At 44.3% G+C, this 18,877-nt stretch overlaps 1 protein-coding gene across 1 annotated transcript in view; it reads right to left on the bottom strand.

Annotated features, from left to right (window-relative positions):
• Positions 1-18,877, bottom strand: part of adgra1b (adhesion G protein-coupled receptor A1b) — a gene marked incomplete at its 5' end in the record, with an annotated part of 171,469 nt that overhangs the window by 115,804 nt on the left and 36,788 nt on the right. Inside the window, 2 exons of the mRNA XM_080017039.1 lie at positions 7,998-8,211; positions 18,548-18,711. Of these exons, the coding sequence (XP_079873165.1) occupies positions 7,998-8,211; positions 18,548-18,711 (378 nt within the window). The remainder of the gene's footprint in view (positions 1-7,997; positions 8,212-18,547; positions 18,712-18,877) is intronic.

Below are 18,877 nucleotides of genomic sequence, written 5' to 3' on the forward strand. Positions count from 1 at the left end.
CCTCTCCTGTGTGTGTGTGGATAGGGGTTTTACCTGTTGCTTGTTAGACTACACAACAGGTATAGTGCCACACTGATCCTGGGCCCCCAATTACCTAGACCCAGATCATGTGTGGCTGCTGAAACCGCACCATCCCCACACCACAGTTGTGTTTTTTCTTTCTCCAACTCTGACTTCAACCAAATGCAAAACCAATGAAAAATTTAACACAAATAAACTAACTAAACCCTCTTGAGTGGCCCCCATTTGTGAATATAATTTGTAAATGAGACACTGTCCAGCATCACTGCGATGTTCATGTTGGTATGCCTCTCTGCAGTCAACACGCTTAGGCAGATATAATGAATAATAATGAAATCAGAGGCTACTGGGGCGTTAAGGTGCTTTTTGACAGGTTTTTTTTCCTAATCCACCGATGGAAAAAGGATGGCAGACATTATAACAAAGCTTTCTCTCCTTATTTTTCACCTTTTTCTCTTTCTTTGAACACACTCACAACCACACAAATACTTTTCCAGTTGATCTCTCTCTCTCTCTCTCTCTCTCTCTCTCTCTCTCTCTCTGTCTCCCTCTTTCACTCTCTCTCCCTCCAGCAGCACCCCTCATTCTTGGAGGCATAAACCACTATGGGGAGTTTTAAATCTCTGGTTGGTGTGCCTAAATAGAAACTCAGTCCCAATATCAGACTGCCTATGTGGGGCAACAATATCAGCCTCCCATAGTAAAATACAATATATATGACAGACGGACAGACAGACAGATAGATTTGAAGCGTCATGAGTACTTACACAATGGTACATGTTTGTGTGTGTGTGTGTGTGTGTGTGTGTGTGTGTGTGTGTGTTCCTCTCACAGTCTGCAGAGGGGACAGTTACATCATCAATGAACAGGGGCCAACATTCGGGAAAAAATGTACCCGCCCCCTCCTCTCCTCCCCCTCCTCCCCTCCTCCCCTCCTCCCCTCTTCCCTTTCATACTTCTGCTCCTCCATCCTCTCCATCCCTCCACTCCTGCTCACACAGACAACAGCAATCGCAGCTGACTTGTTTCAACGGAGCTGCACTCATCAGGACAGGCCATCCGGCTGCCTGTCTGCAACACATTTTTTTATGTTATTTTCTTTAAATCTCGCCAAAAACAAGGGTCCTCATCCTCCCCGACGATTGAGAGATAGACTCTGGTGTCCAACCCAGTACAGGGGTCACGCACCCCCCATGCACAAAGCACTGCCCCACATCCACACAACACACACAGCAGCATTGTGGAACCAGTGCTGGGGGTGTGGGGGTGGGGTGGTGCGCTCATTAGGAGTGTTTACGTGCTCGCTGATATTTAACTATTTCACTTTTTACATTTTACATACTGTACGTACGTACATACAGTACAATCCCAAGAACCTACATACCAAACCAAGAAATGTCTTGTCCTGTCCTGTCTTAAAAATTCATAATAATTATAAAATAATAAAGAAAATATTACTAATACTATTACAATTATTAAAATAATATTATTAATTATTATTATTATTATTATTATTGTTGTTTTTGTTGTTGTTCTTGTTCTTCTTCTTCTTCTTCTTCTTCTTATTATTATTATTATTATCTTTATTATTAATTCATAATCAAATTTTATAAGTTATAAAGTTTATTCAGCTTCACTCCATGTTATAGTACTCCAATATGGACTTTTGTGGGTTTTTTTTAAATTGAACATTAAAAGAACTAAATGAAGAGCAGTAGAACAATTATTTTTACGGAAGCTCGAAATCGTAATAAGATTTTTATCTTTTTCTTCTTCATTTAAACCACTGATTTAGGCGTTTAAACAATAAGGGGTCATGTTTTCAAGGTTTAACGACTGGATCCAAGCTCCTGAATTGAAGTTATTTTATCAAAGTACAGGTAAAAGATGGCCATTAACTGATTCACCTCAAATCATATAAATGACTGAAAGAGACGCATCAAAAAAAGACGGTGCACAGGGTTCATCTCCGCCTGACCTGTTTAAGCAGCCTTGATTATCACTGTTATGAGCCGGAATAGGCGGAGGCATGCAGATATCATATCAGTGTACAGCCCGGCATGAACACATGGTTTCTATGGCGATCAATGCGTGATCTCGATGGTGACCGTTTTCCGTTTCACTAACTCGATTAAATGACATGCTGTGTCGTTTTAGTCAAACAAACGTGGACTTTTTGGCTCCAAAATCTTTCTTTTCACCTCTTCCTTAACAGGGCACCTGTGAATATTTAACTGAATTTGAAAAGTTGTGTTGACAGCTGAACCATATACAGGTACACCAACGCATATCTATTATTTCGATCCACCTCATGGCCTCTCTGTCTCTCTCCTGACGAGGAGGAAATCAGAGGATGAGCACTGAGGTAAAATGTGTGGACATTATTGAATTGGGTCTCCATGGCAACTGATGTTGCCAGTGATCACAGGTTGTCGGAAAATTCCAGGCCGAAATTAAGAGAGCATCAATGGAGGAGTCGGATTAGAGAGCCAGAGGGAGAGAGGGAGAAAGAGAAAGAGAGAGAGAGAAAGAGACAGAGAGGGAGAGATAGAGAAATGATACCCATGTGAGCGGAACACAAACAAAGATTTATTTTCACGTGGATGAGCAAGAGGAAGAGAGATGGAGTGACAGGAGAAATTCACAGACAATAAAAATATTCAGAAATAGCCTCAATTTTCTCAATAATAAACTTCAAGGGCAAGAGGTATAATAATAGAGGTAGGTGAGAGGAAGTGAGAGTGAACGAAAGGAAGAGAGAGTCATAGAATGTGCAAAAAAGCTTTTTCCTCCTGTATGTCGCGGGCCCTTTGCTTTGTGCAAGATTAGGCTAATTAAAAATGAAGAGGGTTAAAAAAGATACCTCCTAGCTCACTACGGGTCGAAAATGTTTGATTAATGAAACATGATTCATAGGCCGGTTCCAGTGCTGTCTCCAGCATTGCTAATACGTGGAGGGTTGGCCCGCCACCATAACTCAGTGGGGTGGGGGCAGCACCACTAGAACGGAATAGGGGGCCAGATCTTCTGGCTGCCAAGCGATGGAAACAGATCTGCTCATCAGATCTGCCGGCCCCTTCTGCCAGTGGACCCGCCGCACAGTCGCACAGTGACTATAAGATAAAAAAAAATAATAATAAATAAAAACACGCATTCATAAGAGAAACACATGAAAAACATGACTTACGTACGGTGTTTTGTTCCGTCCCATAAGAAAACAGAGCAGCACAGCGGAGCACAGATGACTGCCGCCCGCCATGGTGCGCATCGGGGAGATCTGCGCTCTACTGTGCGGACATCGTGGGTGCACCGAGGATTCGTTCCTCATGAATATGCATACCTTGCCCAGACAATCTGCTACCTCGTTGCCCATTCCCGCTTAAAAAAATAATGCGCCTGATAAAAATGGCACCAAGTGGCAAAGGGGCGGGTGCTCGGGCACCCTCCAACCCCCCCTTGCACGTGCCTGCAAAATAGCGTAATATATATATACACCGAACAGCCACAACATTAAAACCACCACTAATAACCACTAATATTTTGTAGCTCCCTCTCATGCAACCAAAACAGCTCTGACCCGTCGAGGCATGGACTCCACAAGACCTCGGACCCTGGCCATCCATGTGGTTCATCAGACCAGGCCTCCTTCTTCCATTGCTACATGGTCCAGTTCTGACGCTCATGTACCCTTTGTAGGAGCTCAGTGTAGACAGGAGTCAGCATGGACACTCTGACAGGTCTGTGGCTACGCTGCACCATACGCAGCAAGCTGTGCTGCACTGTGTGTTCTGACACCTTTCTATCATAACAGCATTAACTTTTTCAGCAGTTTGTGCTACAGTAGCTCTTCTGTGGGACGGGCTGGACTTTGGCACCTTGACAGGTGCCATTGGAGCAAGATGATCAATGTTATTTACTTCACCTGTTAGTGGTTTCAATATTGTGGCTCGTCAGTACGTATATATATATATATATATATATATATATATATATATATATATATATATATATATATTTATATACTGTATATACACAGTAGCTGTGTTATTTATCTTTATTAATGAATTAACTTGTAATTAACTTCTTCAATCACATACTGTACACATTGTGCACATCACTTTAACAGAATTTTAATTGTAGATACAGAAGTTTATAGTTTATTGTACTATAATTATATTTAAAAAAACGCTGTATTATTTCAATTTATTTATCAATTTGATCCTTTTTGTTATTATTGCATGCTTGTTTTGATGTGTGCTGGTGTAGTTCAGTTCTGACCCACCTCCGTCTGATTTTGTCAATGTTTTTATTGCTTTTATTGTATTCTCTGTCTATTCTATTTTTATTGGTCTGGTTTTGTAAGTATTTTCTTTGTATGTATTATTTGTTTGCTGCCTCCAACCAAATCCACTTTCAGGCGAGTTCACCTTGAGTTCACCTTGGGTTCACCCTTAGCCACCGGCTAAATCCTGTGTATTCAGTCTTTCCCCTCCACTGGGGCATGTAAAGGTGAAGCCGGCTGCATCGAGTAGAGACAACCCACACAAGGTGCACGGCAATCCGCTGAAACAATCACTGAAACAACTTTTACAGAGACATTTTCTTTACTTTATATATATATATATATATATATTTGAGAAACAAGCATTAGTATAATAATATGTGGACATTATGACCAAGCAGGTGAAGGGGTTGATTCGAACAACTAGACCAGTTTCAGGTTCAGAAAACTGCATTCCTTTACTTCCTTTACTTCCTTTACGATTACATTTTTTTCTTGCTTGTTTATTTTTAGGTTAATTTTTCCTTGTTTTTTGTAAAAAAAAATTATACAGGGTTTATTGACAATTATTTGTTTTTATTGTTCATTCTTCCACAGACATTTTAAACATTAAAAACCTTTTTTTTTAGATTTATTTATTTTCTTGTCATTTTCTTGGTTTATTGTATACAATATTTTCCAATATATATTTTAGTTAATTCCAGGTTTATTGTACATTGCCAATCCATCCACCTATCTATCTATCTTAAAGACAACATTTGACTTTCACAAAATTAGGATAAACAAAATCCCAGACAAGTATTATAACAATACTGTACAGTATATTGCCAAAGCCCTAACAAGGGCTGTGTGTAACTCCCTCCCCCGATTACTTCAGGTGTTGGGACTCGGCCAGAGGGTGAAGTCCGTTGTTTTTGTTGGACTATGTATAAACTGTACGTTATACATGTAATTTATTGTATGCACTCATCTCCTGTGGAAATTACGGTTTTCTAAGCCAAGACCAACATTACCTAACAGGTCTACTCAACTCAGTGGGAGGGGGGGGTAGGTAAGAGAAGCTGTTAATAGTGAACGGGGGGGGGGGTTGGACGAGAGGGTGGGGGTGGGTAGGGGGGTAATCAAGGGAAGGAGGTGAAATTCATTACCTTCCATCAGAACACAGAAGTGGAAAAGTGGAGTCAGGGTCCAGTGGGGCTCGGAGTAGAGAGAGACAGTGTGTGGTTTAATGTGTATGAATTTGTGTCACAATGTGTGTGTGTGTGTGTGTGTGTGTGTGTGTGTGTGTGTGTGTGTGTGTGTGTGTGTGTGTGTGAGTGCATCCGTGCGTGTGTGCGTGAGAGAGAGCGTGCTGCAGTGACATGGAGGGGTGAAATAGTGTCAGACATCAGCTCCAAACACAGAGACAAAAAAACATACATGGTGTATTAGGGCTTTCTAACAATGTATTATGTAATAATGGCATATTTGTAATAACTTGCCTAAAATTGAGACCTAGATTATGGAAACACTTGTATTTTGTAATAAATTACCACAAATTATAATTCACACCTTGAACCATTTTGTTTTCTAACCTGGTACACAAAGTATATGTACAGATTGTATGTATATATACACGTATATATATATATATATAAATATACACAGATGAGCCACAACATTAAAACCACTACTAATAACAACTAATTGTTTAGGTTCCACCGTGCCGCCAATCTCTGACCCATCAAGGCATGGACTCCACAAAACCTCTGAAGGCGTCCTGTGGTATCTGGCACCAAGACGTTAGCAGCAGATCCTCTAAGTCCTGTTAGTTGTGCGGTGCGGCCCCCACGGATCGAGCTTGTTGTTCCAGCACATCCCACAGATGCTCGATCAGATCAGACCCTAACCCCGCCCATCCACATGATGTGAAAGAAACATAATTCATCAGAGCAGGCCACCTTCTTCCATTGCTTCATGGTCCAGTTCTGACGCTCACATGCCCATTGTAGGTGCTTTCAGCGGTGTCCATGGTCAGCATTGGGCACTCGGTGGTTACTCAGTCCCATACTCAAGCAAGCTGTGATGCACTGTGTGTTCAAACCTTTTCAGTAATTTGTGCTACAGCAGCTCTACTGTGATTTCAGACCAGAAGGGCTAGACTTCGATCCCCACGCGCATCAGTGAGCCCATGACCCTGTCACCGGTTCACCGGTTGGCCTTCCTTGGACCATTTTTGGTAAGTACTAACTACTGCATACTGGGAACACCCCACAAGACCTTCCGTTTTGGAGATGCTCTGACCCAGTTGTCTAGCCATCACAATTTGGTCCTTGTTAATGTCGCAAAGATCCTTTCGCTTGCCCATTTTTCCTGCTTCCATCACATCCACTTCAAGAACTGACTGTTCACTTTTTGCCTTATATATCACACCCCTTTACAGGTGCCAATGGAACAAGATGAGCAAAGTTATTCACTTCACCTGTCAGGGGTTTTAATGCTGTCGCTGATGGGTTTATATACACACACGTCTGTCAAAAGTTCTTTCCAATAGCGTCGTCGCTGTAAGTTTTGATCCCTGGGGAGAAACGCCTCAGCACTTATTATGCAAACAAGAGAAGAGCTACTGATATCCCAAAGCAAAAACTCAAAACATCGGTGAAACCTCACTGGCCCGGTGGTTTACAGCAATCCATCCATTCGTGTGTGGTGATAAAGAGTGCCATCAGTAAATCTCTCTAAAATAAACAATACAATTATTGATGATCCCTGGCATCTGGTATTCAGTGCAATGGTTTTCCCATCACAGACGTGGCTCAGAGTACTAGATGGCCTTCCTGTTGCCAAGTAAACCGTGCAACAACTGGCAGTGCAGCCTTGTTGACACTGCAAAACATATTTCTCTCAGCGCTCCGTCAATATTTATATATATTTATGTGGGAGACGCCGATACAACTCAGGCAGCGGCCTGGGTTGTATCGGCCAGTACAACTGATGAGCAGCAACACTGGCCATCATCCTGGCCCTACAACAAGACAACAGGCAGACACACTCAAACATGACACATGCACACGCACACATTTGCTTGTGCATGGGCACATATACGCACATGCACACACACACACATACACACACACACACACACACACACAAACACACAGTAACACAGAAAAAGATTCATATTACACACCTACAGGCATAAACATGCACATCGGTATTCCCGCACAAACAGATAAACACACACTCCACACCCTCCACGGACTGAAGTGAAAACAAAGGCAGGAAGCGGATGTGGGGGAGTGGAGGGTGTTGGATGCTCCTCCATCCCAGAATGTGCGAAAGGCAGCGGCACTGGCTTAAATTATGGCTGTAATTATGATTCAGCATCTGTTCCTCTTGGCACGGGACCGCCGGTCCGCTGTAGCCGGCGGAGCGGTGGACTGCCGGATTGCCTCAAGGGAGGAGGGTGGGGGTGGGGGGGGGGGGGGTGGAGACAAGGGTGGGGAATAAGATTGCCCAGAGGTGGTGGCATGCTGCCAAGCCAATTCTGCCCTGTCCTTCTAGATCCCTATCAAGGGCACCAATAACAGAAAGCTAAATCAGAGCCTCTACCTGAGATGGAGAGACAGGCGGAGGGGGCAGCTATAGATAGACAGACAGACAGACAGACAGACAGACAGATAGACAGATAGACAGATAGATAGATAGATGCTACCTGGTGAGCATGCAGCAGTCGTGCAGCAGCGTTGCCTCCACGTAGACACCGTGCTCCTCCTGCGTGGCCACGCGGCGACCATTGTGGCGCCAGTGCAGCTCTGCCTGTGGCTCCAGGTAGGAGGCGGTGCACTGCAGGGGCAGCCTGTCCCCCTGGAACACCACCTGCCTCTGGGAGGGGATCAGCTGGAAGAGGGGCAGTTCCAGGGGCCCGTCTGGGAGACAGAAGGATTCGGGTCAATTGGCCAAGCCTCAGGAGATCAAGAGAGAGTAAATGGCTGTTTATTCATCAGCGATTAATTATTTACCGTGGCCCTCCATTCTAATCATGTCAAGTGGTGCTTTCCAATTAGAATGGTTAGAACACAACGTGCATGATTGACTGTGCGGGTGGACCGCTCTGAACTGCATAGGAGTGCTAGGAAAGGACATTTGACCTCTTGAACTAACAGGGAAGGTGACCGAAAATGAAATAATTTCATATCGCTGAAAATTCCTGCTGCAAAATAAACAGTGAATAAAAGGGGATAAGAATATATAGAAACAATGCAAGAATCAAGCCTCATTGTAACTCTTTTGCATCTGAAAGAAAGATGAAAACACTCCTGCTACTACGTTCCTCTCAGCCCCCTGTTGCGCTTTCTCCCAAATACAATGAAGCGTGGAAGATGCTTCTGCGTGACAGGACGCAGACGTTGACACAACTGTCAGGAGGCACCGACATACTTGCAGGAAACGACACGTGCACCAGGGCGGAGTGTAACCGCTAACAAAGCACAATAAACAGGACGGAGAAAGACGAAGAGAAGAGGAAAGAGGGTCCGTGTTCGTCCGATTTATTTTTCATTCCGAAATGAAGATCCAAACGGGTATTTCATCACCCGTTTTAAAAATGTATTTGCGTCGCTCAATTTCAAAAGGGGGATATCGAAGAGCTCATTGAGTCGAAATCGGGTTTACAGAAAAACTCTCATATTTTTATTCACAATTAAAAGAATTGAAAAATGTGGCCCTGCAATTACTGCAACCCACTGAAAAAAAAGAAACGGAAAGAAATAGCAAATAGATCGCCTTTAATGACAATTATGACGATTATGCACTCGTATAAGTGGTAGTTACAATGGGTGTAATATGGCACGGTGATTTACCAAACTGTGAAGAAACTGCTTTTCAAAGATGAAGAACTTTGTGTAATATCATGCCATGATGGAATACCTCACCAAGTGAGAGCATGCTACAGTGCATGGAATTCGCAGCGTGTCCCGTGTGTCATTTTGTAATGTATATCCACAATATGTCCAATTGTATTATAGATTATATAAGAACTGCAACTTCCAGCTTCTCAGAATCTGAGTTATTTAAGCGACAGATCTTGCCTCTTTATGACGAGTAAAATAAAAACATCAGAATTTTCCTTAAAAAAAATACTTCCATAGTAATCATTGAATTGTATCTTAAGCCAGTCAATCCTTGTTGTAAAAAAAAGGGCATATATTGGCCCAATTATACGTTAAATTACAGTATTACTGTAGTAAATTGGCTAAAGGGATTTGGATGGTCAACCTGCCCATTTCTTAAATAGTTTTTGGCACCATTTTGCATTGCCTCTCCTTAAAATACAGAGTAATAAAGTCAGGCAAGATGAAGTCCTCTGCAAGGTCGCAATCGCTTCCTCGCCTGCACGAGGCCGGCCCGCGCAGCCTGATAGATCAGCAGCTGTTGTTTTTACACATGTAATTGCATTAAAGCCACAGCAAACCATTTTGTAAAATAGGGGCTGTGGTTGGGCTGAGCGGAGGAGGCGGGACATCCATCCAGAGAGAGAGAGAGAGAGAGAGAGAGAGAGAGGTTCCAAATGCACATCAAATTAAGCGATTAAGAGTGAAGTGCACTTCCACGACTAATGCCTGGAATTCATCCCTTTGCCCCCAGATGAACAAAATATATAAAGAGTTTGGTCATTTGGATTTTTTTATTTTGTCTCTATTGTCTCGATTTCTTCAGGTCCCGGTGACAAGTGGGAATAAACCAGTGTTCATTTTGCCGTCATTTTTATTCGTTAAATCAATGGAACTTTGGCTTATTGAAATTGAATTAAAAAAAAACTCAATTTGACACCAGTATGGTACTTTTAATTGGGAATTACCACCGTTCTTTACCATGTGTATATAGATATGTTTATATATATATTTATATATAAATGTGTTTCTCAATAATTATTATATGTTGTATGTAAATATGTTGTATGTAAATATGTTGTATGTAGATTTGGAGTTGTAACGAAAGTAATTTCCCCCTGGGATTATTTAAGTATTTCTGATTCTGCTTCTGATTCTGAATGCCAACGTGTAATAGACTACTGTACCAGAAAATATTTTTGCTTGAGACAAACTCAGTCAAGGGTTATCAATGAAAACTGAGTTCAACGTCTTCAACATTCTCACAACAATCTACAACCTCTCTTATTTAAAGAGAATAAATACGTTTTTTGTTGTTGTTGTTTGTTGGTGCTCAATGTATCGTTCACCATATCGGTATAGTTTCTTTGAATTTAATCTCATTGTATTTAAGAAGATAGGAGGGAGGGGGAGGGGGGTCTCTGGATGGGGAGTAGCTGCAAGTGGGTTGTTTAACGCGTTCCACTACAAACAGATAAGAATCACACCACTGTGAGCAATATCCACACACGCACACGCACGCAGGCACACACACACACACACACACACACACACACACACACACACACACACACACAGTCTTTCATTCAAGGTCGGACTGCTGTCGCATTCCCCTCCTCCCGTTGTTGCTGCATGTTGTCGCTGTGTCTGCATGTGAGATCAACAACAGCTGATTTCTCGCCGCAGCCTTGAGCGCTGCAGCGCACTCCCCTTGACTCCCCGCGGGTTCACAATGGGAGGCGCCGCCACACCAGCACTGATAGGATTTACTTAGATGTCGATTAGAAAACGACACCACAGATAGGCCAAAGTTGGGTAGGTAAGGCGAGAAAGGAATGAAAGTCTTCTCAGTGCCTGTATATAACCTGCCATCCTGATAATATAAAAATGATGAAAGTTGCCCGAAACAGCCATTCCATGTATTTGCATTGTACTTATGTACTCCTTTACAGTATATGTTGTTTCCATTGTTGGTGGCGGGGTCCGCCTTTCCCGGCCAGAATGCAAAGATGTGGTCAGCAAACTCTCAATATCTTAGCATAAGCTTATCCGCACCACGTCGTTAAATGTTGCTAAAAGTTGTTAAATGATGCTTCGAAAGGACGAGACAAATGAGCAAACCTGTGTTTTTGCGTCTGTCTTTGCTGTTTGTTTTGTTTTGTTGTTGTTTTTCTTTTACCTGACCCACGCTGACCCACGATCGGCCCCTGAGCATGACCTGCTGTACATGGACAGAACGTGGTTTGCCTTAGACTGGGGCAGCATGGTTCGAATTACGGGGGCGATTAGTGGGGGCCTGCCCCCACTTATTAAGACCTGGACCCCGCCTCCCCCCCCCCAAAAAAAGAGCTAAAAACAACAGGTCAGGGGGTGTCAAACAATTTACATATCATTACCTAAATTCGTAAACATTACAATATATTTCCCATATTCATGCCGGGAAGAATCTTGTAATACGATTTCAGACACCCCTAAAGTGGACCATACCATTACGATGAGCATCGCGCTCCGCGGAGCAGCTCTGCAGTGGTGGGCGCGATTCGCAGCTCAGATCAGAGCGATCTCCATTCCCAACAAAGCAAATAAAAACAGTGTGTTTTTATTGTAGATTTAATTACTTCCCTCCGTTTTCGAATTGAATTAAACAAAAATAGCCCTGTAACGTAAACCTACGGATTGTATTGTATAATTTGCGCTCTGGGCGTGGGGACGGGTCAAGAATCCAGGTTCCCCCTTGTGCTTGTATTTAGATTAAACTGTGGATGCTGTTGCCGCCAGTGCGTTTCCATGGTGACTGCCAACTCGCTACAGGCTCGGGGAGGAGGATGGGTCACGGAGGTTTCGGCAGCCGTGCGTGTCGGCCTTTGGGTGAAGCTCAGCTGGTGTATCGCAGGCTCATTTTCGTCAATTTTCTGAATCCCCCACATTGAGTCCTGAGTCAACCTTCACAGCATTTGTTTTCCTGTGAGTCATTCAAGTTGCAGCATTTTGCATTTTCAATCGCTTAAAGTGGACGTTTATGCACAAAACTCACTTTTTCAGTGCTTGTGCACATACATTTGGGTCTCCGATGGGCCAACTAACACACAAACTGTGAAATAAGACAACCCAGTCAGTTTTTTGTGAGCTGTCTGTTTCAGAAAACATTTGGTGAAACAAGCCGTTCCGATTTGTCGGAAAACCCAAAGTCACAAAGGGCCTCAACAGAATTAGAACGGCCCCCCATCTGAGGGAGTTTACCCATGGCATGAGCACCTCCGCTCGCGGGTCCACTGGCTAAGAGCTAAGCATGGGAAGTGCTCTGTTTTTGGCTGCACAGACCGGCACAAATCTTTGAAAAGAAAGAAATTAATACCTAGCCTGACATCGCTAGACCAATTCGCAAATGCGTATTAGTCTGAAACCTCTCAGTTCATTTTAGATTTCCAAGGGGGCTTTACCAACGGGCGCAGACCTAAATGTCTCTGAACGCCATTGGACAGAAATACAACCAATCAGAGCAAAGAAACGTGTGACGTAGTGCTGAGCGAGTGAGTTGGTAAATTAAACTTTTACCAAATCCTGTTGGAAGTACGGCCAACGCATCTTTTTCATCAACCAAATCTTTTTAGAGAAGATACACGTCCAGTTCATTTCATACCGTGGCTATAGCAGATACAAACGACCGTTCCGCCTCAACGGCAGCCATCTTGGTAAGGTGCATCAACGGCTCCCTGGATCATCATCATATCAAACCCGCTCCATGTTAGATAAATGGTTGGTACAGGCCCGACCCTGGCAAGGCCGGGTGGAGATCTGTTTGAATGGGAGCGTGTTTGGATGTATTCTGCTGAGCAAATGAAACGTGAGTTCCCAGGATAATTCATTCCAACTGTCCTTGACAAAACTGCAGACGGGGGAAAAAGTAAGTATTTAAAAAATACTGCTGTGCAGATCACTGCATGCGCATCTCGCAAAGTCGAAACAAATATTTTGATTATTATTATTATTTCATTTATTTATTTTTATATATATATATATCTATATATATTTTATTATTATTATTATTATAATTATTATTATTGCCATTACAATTATCCTTAATATTGTTGTTGCTGATACTACTGTAATGCCACATTATTTTACTGCTATAATGCAATCTCACCAGACTATAGATACATATATTTTTACAATATGCCTACACACATGTAATACACGGGTATACTCTATATATAGAGAGAGAGAGTATACTGGTGTGTGTAGATATAAGTATACTGGTCTACACACACACATACACACCCACACACCCACACACACACATACATACATACATATATATATACACTATATATATATACAGTATACACACACACACACACATATATATATATCCTCGTACTGGCATTGCTATCTATTATTTGTACTAACTGCCACCTGATAATAGTGGGCTCACTAGCCCCTTATTAGTGTAGTGGTACTCCTTGTTTACTTGTATTTATAGATGTGTATATATCATACATATTACATAGGTACATATTATTTATATTTATTTCATGTCATTTATAAATTGTTATCTCTTTTTTGACCTGCACTCTTTAGTCTAACTAATGCTGCTTTTCATGGATTTCCTCCACGGGATTGGTCAAGTTGTAGGTCTTATATTAATGTCTAATGTACAACATTTTCTGTGTCTAACATTATCGTATCTTTATATTTAGTGTTTAATGCTTGTTTAATTGCCTAATATGTATTATTATAGTGAATAGGGATGATTGCAGAACCCCAAAACTTTCTAAATGACCTCTGAGAATAATAGATATTATCAGATTGCACAGGTGCCTTTTACCTCTGAGCTCCTCATCACTGTGTGTTGTGCCACTTCACACGGTAACCAAACATGTGACTCGTGTGACATGGCGTTCTTGTTTTGTTGTTTTCTGTGAATCCGTCAAGGTGTAATTATGACCTTGAGAGCACCGTGAGCTGATCTGGCTGTCGATTCGGCTGATGCTGATACTGTTGATTATCAAGAGCGCTTTGTTGCCAAGGATCAGAATGGAGCCGATCACACGCTTCCACCGTGCAAAAGCGATCGTTGGAAGGCGAGTGTGTGATAGTGTGTGTGTGTGTGTGAATGTGTGTGTGTGTGTGTGTGTGTGTGTGTGTGTGTGTGTGTGTGTGTGTGTGAGAGAGTGACAGGGAAAAAGAGTGTGCATGTGTGTGTATGAGACAAAGATGGAAAGAGAGATGTATGTGTGTGTGTGTGTGTGTGTGTGTGTGTGTGTGTGTGTGTGTGTTTGAGTGTTGTGTATTGTGCCCCGATATGAAAGACATGTGGAAGGGGAGGAAGAGCAGGAGGGGGCTTGACCCTCTATATAACATGTTAAAGTTGGAGTTTTGATTGGATGTGTTTGTTTGAGGGTATTTCTCTTTGTGGGAGCACGTGAGTGAATGTGTGTGTGTGTGTGTGTATGTGTATGTGTATGTGTGTCCGTGTGTGTGTGTGCGTGTGTGTGTCTTTTGTGAGGCGCCGGGCTGCACTGCGCTGTGTGGGAGTCAGCGGGAGTCAAGCTAATGAAATTGACCTGCGCCTCTGACAGCGAGGGGTGGGGGCAGAGCTTCAGTCTGAAGTGGAAACACGACCGCATAAATAAAAGTGAAGCTCAGGGCTCTTTCTGAAATTCTGGCAAGTACTGCACGAAAGGGTAAAACAAGTAGAAGTATTGTTTTCTGCTCGAAGATAAAGTTTTGAAGCATTTACAATGCCACGTGTCACTGGCAACAAGAAGCAGCCTAACAACTTCTGTTAATTTCAGCATTTGTATCATTCAGACTATTGTGAGGAGTAATAAAGACTGAACTAAGAGATGATCGTGATCCTTTAAAGTCTAAATTGATGACCCAAATCTCAAAATGAGTATATTTATCTATTTGTAATAAATGCATTTTGTATTTTGCTTGTTTGTGTTTTATTGTTATTATTTTATGGCCTTCTATCGATGTGAAACACTTTGAGTTACATGTTGTGCATGAAATGTGCTAAATGTATAAAGGTTACTACCACAATGACTAGTATTATCATTAGTAGTATTAGTAGTAAATGTAGTATGTCATGACACTGTCACGAGCGCTGTCTGGTGAACCCAAATGCAGGACACAATGGAGACTCAGGAGTAGGTGCAAAAGATCAAGGTTTTATTGAGGGGGGAGACAAGAGGGGGGGAGGAGATTACACAGCGGGCAGAGAAGGTCGGGCAGGCAGGAAGGTCAGGGCAGGAAGGTAATGCAGGACAGGCAGGCAGGCAGGTAGATCAGGGTTGGAAGGTCAGGCAGGCAGGACAGACGAGGGCAGGCAGGCTGAGTGAGTCAGGTAGTCTGATGACGTCGTAGACTCGACACAGTCGTATTGGCGCAGTGAATACGACGACGTTCTGACAAGGACTGAGTGGACGGAGGACAGGTTACACACAGGTGGAGTGACGAGGAAGGGTCACGTGAGCGGCGGCAGGACCAGAGCGGCAGATAGAGGGAGTCAGAGAAAGGGAGGGAGACAGAGACAGAGAAAGATCAAGACGGGAGAAACACAGAACTACATACATAGAGAGAGAGATAACCAAGACCAGAGTAAAAATAACACAACAGGTTGCCTCATCTACTCTGGCATTGTCATGCATGTGTGAAAAGGCACCAAGACGGAGATGTTCCAGAACGTAACTGCATGTGTGAATAGTGAAAATCCCTATTATCCCATTCATTGACTGGGAAGTTTGTGTGAAAGGAGCTTCAGTAATAGTAGAGGTAGTAGTCATAGTAGTAGCATTTGAAATTCTTTTGACAGCGGAATGAAGTCAGATCGGTCAGGACAACGTCTGTCCAACTCATTTAAACACAAAATGTTAAAATTGATTTGAGCGATAAATGTCAAACCTCGAAGCTCGATCACTCACACACACACACACACACACGGCCACCCGCACACACTCCTTTCAAGCACGGACCCGAGTGAGCTCCGGATATGTTACGATATTCCGCAGGCCTAGAGAAGCAGCCGAACCTGATCATAAGTACCATCACGTCAATGATGCGCCCGTCAAAAAAAGTTTGATAAGTCAAAAAAAAAAAAAAAAAAAAAACACGCACACAAATTGACTTCACTACATTGTCAGATCATTTAAGTGGAAGGTGATATTTAACCATGAGGGTAAGCCGCTCGAGCTGTCCAATGTTTTAAAAAAGGTTTAGTATATCATATTTTCAGCCGGTGCTGTGTTCGTGACAGGGCGCGCCCGTGCCCAACTCCGCTCCCCCTTTTCCAGAAGATGTGTGTTTTTTTTTGTTTTTTTAATGATGCCGGAGGTGCCGGCGGTGGGCCGGCTCGTCAGAGCAGCCGTCGCAGACCACAACAACGCCTGAAAACGGCAGAAAAGAAAAGGAAGCGCGGCGGAGAATGAACATCAGCGTTTCTTTTTCCCCGCAGCTGTCCTCCATCACCGTTTTTTTACGGACTTAGAACAGATGTTTTAAGGGCGTTTCAAGGCGGAGAGCCAGGGTGATTGACAGGTACTGGAGCGTGAACTTGTCCGGTTGCGCCGGGGGAGCGCGGCGGCGCCTCCAGCGATAGAAATACGAACTGCAGCTTTAAAGGTAAACCTGCGTTTCGAAAAAGTCCATCCCTCCCTTCCACCCAATCGACCTTTTTTTTTTTTTTTTTCTTTTCCCTCCCCCCCCCCTCACCCAATCATTCAAATACGGTGGGAGCAGCATCTGCGTCTCTTCTTCCCGCCGCCGTCACTTGCCCACGCGCAATAGAAAGACGCGCGGGATCCCGGCTTCAAAGCCACGCGACCCACGGCGGGCTGTGTGGCACTGCACTTTGAAATCACAAAATCGCTCCAGTGACACCATCTCGCTACAGGCTGCAAAACACACGCCCGGTGTTCGGAATGTAATTTAATGATGCGATGCCCGCGAAAGCGCGGTTGCGCCGCCGTGTCGTCATGCATTAAACGTTACTGGTGGAGGCAGGCGCTCGTACAGAACCAAACAGCAAATTTGCAATTTTCTCCAACATGTGTGGGAATTCTGGCTCCGGCTCTCCAAGGTGACGCAACGCTCTAAAGCCAAACGGATTTACAGAACCACGTATGTGGCTCTACGCCTCGAAACAGGAAGCACCTGAGCTCGGCCGAGAAGCCTCCTCCCCCCCCCCCACCCGTTCCCCCTCGTTTGGGAGCGCTACCTGACCTGCGTCCCAGAGGGGAATGGGGGTGGTAAACATCTGCAACCCATCACCTTTAAACCAAGGAACAGATTATTTTACTCCAGTGGACAATGTGGTTTTGTACAAACTGCGGCGGAGGAACCTCAGGTGCAGGGAAATATCAATACTTTCAATGGAACGAGTGGAAGAAAAAAACGTCCGTCTCTGAGTCTGTTACCGAATAGAAAGCAAAGAGCCAAATAGAGGAATTAGCCGTGGAATAACTCAACAGAATATCAGCGCTGGAACCGCGAGCCGGGCCTCGCTGTCCGAGCGGATGAATGAGGCATTGTGGGTAGGGCCGCGGGACGCAAGGCGTGGCGAGAGCGGGGGCGGGCCCACAGTGTTATCGTTGTAATCCCATAATGGACGTGTCAGGAGGGCTCCTTGTTTTGCCTCCGGATTCCGCTCGTGGCTCTTTGTCCGCGGACGGCGCAGAATAACCCTGTAATTGCTTTGGATTTCTCTTCGCGAGGAAAAACACACAACGTTTAGGATTACGTCGAAAAAACCGCAGAATGTCTGCAGCGCGGAGCGGGAGTTGTCTGAGGGTTGAGGCGCCGTGCGTGCGGAGACCCCCCACACACACACACACACACACACACACACACACACACACACACACACACACACACACACACACACACACACACACACACACACACACACACACACACACTATGGCAGGCGTGTGCATGCAAAAACATGTGCAAATATGCACGATCAGGCGACTTGCACCATCTATCCCTGAACCAACGACTTTCCCATTCAAGAGCAATTTCCCCCACGTGAACCAGATGTAAGGGTGGGCGGGGGTGGCAGCTCTCCATGAATGACAGCACAGAACACAGGGGGCTCGGGCAGGGAGGGAGGGAGGTAGGGAGGGAGGGAGGGAGGGAGGGAGGGAGGGAGCGAGATTTCCTTCTCTTTCAATACAAAAAAAAAAAAAAAAAAAGCTTAAGCCTCACGTTAATGACTCGAGAGTCTGTGGAAAAGGCTTGTTCTGTCCGAGCACACAAAATTGCAAATGACGTTCAGGTTACAGTCGAGGAACCTCCGATAGCGTTCGCTGACATTCCTCAGCACATGCCCGGCACCGGGCCCCCAGTGCGGGATGCTGTGGCGCCTCCTTACCGCACGTCAGCTGATCTTCCCGCAGGTTCCGGAGCTCCAGCCCCCGCAGGCGGCTGGGGTACATGCACACGGTGTCGTTGGCGAGCCGCACCGCGTTGGACTGCGCCCACAGGACCAGCCACTGCAGCTGGCAGTCGCAGAACAGCGTCTCCGTGCCCAGGTGCCTGAAGGGAAGACCGGGGCCGCCGTTACCACCTGCCGTCGAAGCCGGTCGGAGAGAAATCCCTTTCTTTTCGGTGCCGTGTTAGTAAAGCTATTGAACAGGAAGGGTTACTTTCCAGAAAAGGCCCCTTAATTCCTTTACTTTATTATGTTCTTGATAAATAAACA

This window comes from Zeus faber (genome assembly GCF_960531495.2).
Source record: "Zeus faber genome assembly, chromosome: 16".
In the NCBI taxonomy this organism is placed as follows: domain Eukaryota; kingdom Metazoa; phylum Chordata; class Actinopteri; order Zeiformes; family Zeidae; genus Zeus; species Zeus faber.